This window comes from Hoplias malabaricus, chromosome 7 (assembly GCF_029633855.1).
Source record: "Hoplias malabaricus isolate fHopMal1 chromosome 7, fHopMal1.hap1, whole genome shotgun sequence".
Taxonomy (NCBI): domain Eukaryota; kingdom Metazoa; phylum Chordata; class Actinopteri; order Characiformes; family Erythrinidae; genus Hoplias; species Hoplias malabaricus.
Window position 1 is genome coordinate 5,177,817 of NC_089806.1, and position 5,000 is coordinate 5,182,816.

Genomic DNA, 5,000 nt, shown 5'->3' on the forward strand with positions numbered 1-5,000 from the left:
ACCAGAGTCTGGTGTGAGCACAACTTAGAGCTTCACCATAGATCAAACTTGCTCCTACTGTTGTTAGCGCCAATGTTTACATTACACCACTGCTGACCCCCATAACCCTGTGTTAAATATGTTTTAGAGCAGGGCAGATCTTAACTGTTAATAACTAATAATAATAATAATAAATAAATACAACAAACATGAAAGTCCAAAAGGAAGGCTATTGTTCAGAAATAAAACAAGCACCTTTCAGTCAGAGTGATTCTGAGCAGCTGAAACAGAGCAGGAGAATCTGAAGAGACCAGGAGAGAATCTGCAGAACAGAAGCATCTACAGGCAATCACACACAAGCCACTGATTTATGATCCGTCCACTGACTCCTCCCATCACATGCAGAAGAGCCAATCAGACATAAGCTCCTGGTTTAGGATCCGTCCACTGACTCCTCCCATCACATGCAGAAGAGCCAATCAGATACAAGCTCCTGAGTTCTGAATCTCCAGCTGATGACTCCTCCCATAATGTCCAGTGGAGCCAATCAGACAAAAGCCTCCAATTAAGGAGATGTCTGCTGATGACTCTTCCCATAACAAAGATACATTAGTCTAATGATGCCCCCCTATGGATAAAAATGAGCCTGCTAAACATGAGTGAGTGAGTGGGTGAGTTAGTTATTGGCCCCTTTGCATTTAAAAATATATAAACCCTCTCAACGTTTGGAGTTCAACAAAGGACATCTTCTTAGAGTGATCTCAGTCTTGAATGCACATCAGGTCATGTAGCTGTATTCCAGCTTAGTTTATCAGCTCATAGACCATTCTGAACTCATCCCAGGAGTCGCTGAGTGCTGCTGTCTCTTCCCAGACAGGAGGGTTGATGACTCCTCTGTGCCCATAAACCCCCGACTCCCCGCCTCATACACCTCGCCGTCTCAGCAACACCCGCCGCAATAAACCATCTCCATCCATATATCACGATGGTCTTTGTCGAAAGGTTTTAAAACAAGCAAGTAGACGTCAGAAGATTTAAACACTATTTATGGACAGCTCGCTTGTCGCAGGGGTTTATTCACAGCAAAACAAGGTGGTTGATCAATATCAACAGGGCAGTGTAGAAACGTAGCCTCCCGCAACGGCCTGTACATCAGGTCTGAACCAGGGCAGTGGAGTCGTATGATTCTCTTCTGCTCAAACAAGAACGGATTGAGTTTGTTCACACCTGAGGTCATTAGTGACACTGGAACTCACATCTAGCTTCTGTCTCCACAGTGCATTACACAAACGCACCGACACGTGCTGAGTACAAAAACACTGAATATAAAATATGCAAGGCACTTGTGTAAGTACTGATTATTTATTGGTCTCAGAAAAAAACATAAACACACTTATGGCTCTGGCCTTCTGCAGTTGCTAAAAGACTTGTTCAACTTTACCGCTGCACAGACTGTGACTCTATTTATTTTATTATTTTAATAGTGATGTGTTTTATGAAATACTGTGAGATCTCCGAGAGTTCATGTGGGCTGCAGGTGGCTTCTGTCCGCCTTGACAGCTCTTTTCTCCCTCGCTAACTGCAACAGTCTACTCTTGCTGACCACCAAGAGGAAGGCGCAGATCTTGAACATGCCTAAACACATAAGGTCAACTGACCACTCAACAGTGCTTCCAGTATTAAACCACACACACGTGTTGTCATCAAACCAAACAAAATACAATATACAGTAAATCCTTCATTCATTTATTTTCACACAGTTCTAAGACATCCAAAATGAATCAGCTCAATTATGAAATATAATCGTAAGTAATGTTTTATTGAAAAATATTTTACAGTTTAAAGAAACAACAACCAACAAACCACGAAAAAACAGTTCACAAAAATGTATAAACAGCATGAACCATAAACAAACATGTTTTATTTAATTTTGTTGTTTAAAAAAGTTATTTTCTTTAACTGTATGTCTTTTTATTTTATTATGATATATTTATTTCACTTCTGTGTCCACTTTAATGGAACTGCTTTTTAAACATTTTGTCATAAAAGCTGTGTTTATCTGTGTATGATTTATTGGACTGTTGAGTAGGTTTTTATCATGCTCTGGTGGCTTTATACTGAGTAAAATTCAGATTGGTTTTTTACTAAGTTTGGATTGAGTTTGTAAAATGACACCACTGCAGAAGGTCAGACCCCCAGTGTAGTGGCCTTTAGAGTGAACAGGGCACAGTTGCAGACACAGCTGTATCATGATTAAAATTCTGCTAAATGCCATAAAGGTAAATGTCTTAGCCGTAGCTCAAGTTTAAAACTGAAGAAGCAGAAAGTGGAGGTCTGATGTCAGGGAGGATCGATTAGAGCGGGCTCAGAGTGTCAGTACGATGATCAGGGAAGCGTAAAGTTGCACGTATACTGAGGTTTTTCTTCTTGTGTCCATCCTAGTTACGAGTCTCTCTGCAGCACAGAGCTAAGCATTTAAATATCTTTTCCCAAGTCATTCTCACAGATTATTAACTCCATTCCATCCATCCAATGTCTGTAACTCTTATCCAATTCAGGGTCGCGGTGGGTCCAGAGCCTACCTGGAATCATTGGGCGCAAGGCTGAAATATACCCTGGAGGGGGCGCCAGTCCTTCACAGGGCAACACAGACACACACACACATTCAAACACACACTCACACCTACGGACACATTTGAGTCGCCAATCCACCTACCAACGTGTGTTTTTGGACTGTGGGAGGAAACCGGAGCACCCGGAGGAAACCCACACAGACACAGGGAGAACACACCACACTCCTCACAGACAGTCACCTGGAGGAAACCCACGCAGACACAGGGAGAACACACCACACAGACATTCACCCGGACGAAACCCACGCAGACACAGAGAGAACACACCGCACTCCTCACAGACAGTCACCCGGAGGAAACCCACACAGACACAGAGAGAACACACCACACTCCTCACAGACAGTCACCCAGAGGAAACCCACGCAGACACAGGGAGAACACACCACACTCCTCACAGACAGTCACCCGGAGGAAACCCACGCAGACACAGGGAGAACACACCACACTCCTCACAGACAGTCACCCAGAGGAAACCCACGCAGACACAGAGAGAACACACCGCACTCCTCACAGACAGTCACCCGGAGCGGGAATCGAACCCACAACCTAAAGCCCCCTGGAGCTGTGTGACTGCGACACTTACTGCTGCGCCACCGTGCCGCCCAGATCATTAACTCATTCTGACCCATTAATATTGTTTATTTTAAAGGGATGTCACCAGCAGAGCTCCCTGCTAAAGCCCTGAGGGGACAGGATTAAATGTCAGTGGAGTCCTGAGGTTTTACTGCAGACAGTGTTGGCGTTTATCTCTCTCTCTCCTCCACTGAGAAAATCACAAGCAGAATTACCTCCCGATTTTCACCACACTCAGCGCTCGGATCGGTTTAATCCCGTCTGGATACAGATTTCCCTGATCTCACCTCACGTTGGAAAGGAAAGATTACTGACTGCTGTTAGAGCTGTTAGGGAGAAAGGAACCAGTCCAACACTAAAAAGAGGTGTTTTGGTATTACTCATTACTCATGTAGAGGGTTGTAGCTCTGCTGAGGCAATGCTGAGGTACGTGGATTTTATAAGAGCTGTTTTTAAAAACGTATTTCCTGCGGAGGTGTTGAGTTGTCAAGCAAATACACTGGATTGATTTAAATAGCCGTAATGTACTTGAAGTGTCTGCTGTGCAACAGCACCATTGAAGACAACACAAGTGTGGAATTGAGACCCAATATCAGCCCATATTCAGATCCACCAGGGACCGTCCTGAATGTCAGTCTTTCACTGCGTCTGAACACCTGGGAGAACATCATCCTGTGGAAAAAGGAACTTAACTCCACCCCAGAGCATTTTCTCAAACTCGGACGCCATGCTGTGAATGTTACGGAGGTCATATGATCATTTTGACGGACACATCTGTGCTCGTAGGAGCACACCATGCTGGAAACTGGCTCATCCTTCTGTGATTTTAGTGCCGTCCGGATGCAGGAGTTTTATCATTGAGGAGATGTGTCCTGAGGTTTCTCTCACCATGAACCTGGAAGTGTTTGCGGTTGACGTGTTGTGTGTGATGTGTGTTCTCCTCAGCTGCTGGACTGCTTCGTGATCCCAGTGGTTCTGCTGCTGTCCTGGTTCTTCCTGCTGGTGAGGTATAAGGTGGTGCACTTTGTGGGCGTAGGAGTGTGTCTGCTGGGCATGGGCTGCATGGTGGGAGCCGACGTGCTGGTGGGACGACAGCAGGGGCTGGGTAAGGGAATCTGAACCCACACACACACACACACACACACAGACTTTAAGGTTGCGTTAATGTTAGTGTTGGGTTTGCACATTTCTTGTATTTGTGAATTGTGGGGACATTATATAGACTTGCACTCATTTTGTGGTTTATATTTCAATAAGTACCTGCTGGAGGTCCCCACAAGAAAGACAAATTCCAATAATGTGAGGGTTAAACATGTCCCTACCATGTGGCACACACACACACACACACACACACACACACACAGATCTCCCTTGTGTGGTGTGGCATTTCATACACCGCTGTGTTCATTGCGCTCTGAGATTTCTCGTGGAGAGCTGGAGCTTTGCTGTGTTATTAAATATGAATGAAAGCTGGAGCTGAGTATAGAGGACCTCCCCAGTCTCCCCAAGGCCCCTGTCTTATGACAGGAATACCAAAGCACTGCCTGCTCTCCTCTGGGCTTGGAATAATTTAATCACAAGGGTCTTGTGATTTAACAAATACAACGTTTGTTAGCTGCCATTTCATCCTTCTCCCTCTTTGCACAGGAAACATAGGTGAAGTGGTAAAGTCGTGCTCCAGAGAGGCAGGGCAGCATTAGTTTTGCTGAGTGTGCGTTCATTCAGAACCATTTCGTTGGAAACGCTCGTTCAGCCCAGAGAAAGCAATACTTCTGCTGCACAATGTAGTAAACATCAACTGCTTTTTATATTAAA

At 44.8% G+C, this 5,000-nt stretch overlaps 1 protein-coding gene across 1 annotated transcript in view; it reads left to right on the forward strand.

Moving 5' to 3' along the window:
• The window catches only part of slc35f1 (solute carrier family 35 member F1), a 121,443-nt gene that overhangs the window by 89,404 nt on the left and 27,039 nt on the right, over positions 1-5,000 (forward strand). Inside the window, exon 4 of the mRNA XM_066676723.1 lies at positions 4,131-4,290. Coding sequence (XP_066532820.1) covers positions 4,131-4,290 — 160 coding nt within the window. The remainder of the gene's footprint in view (positions 1-4,130; positions 4,291-5,000) is intronic.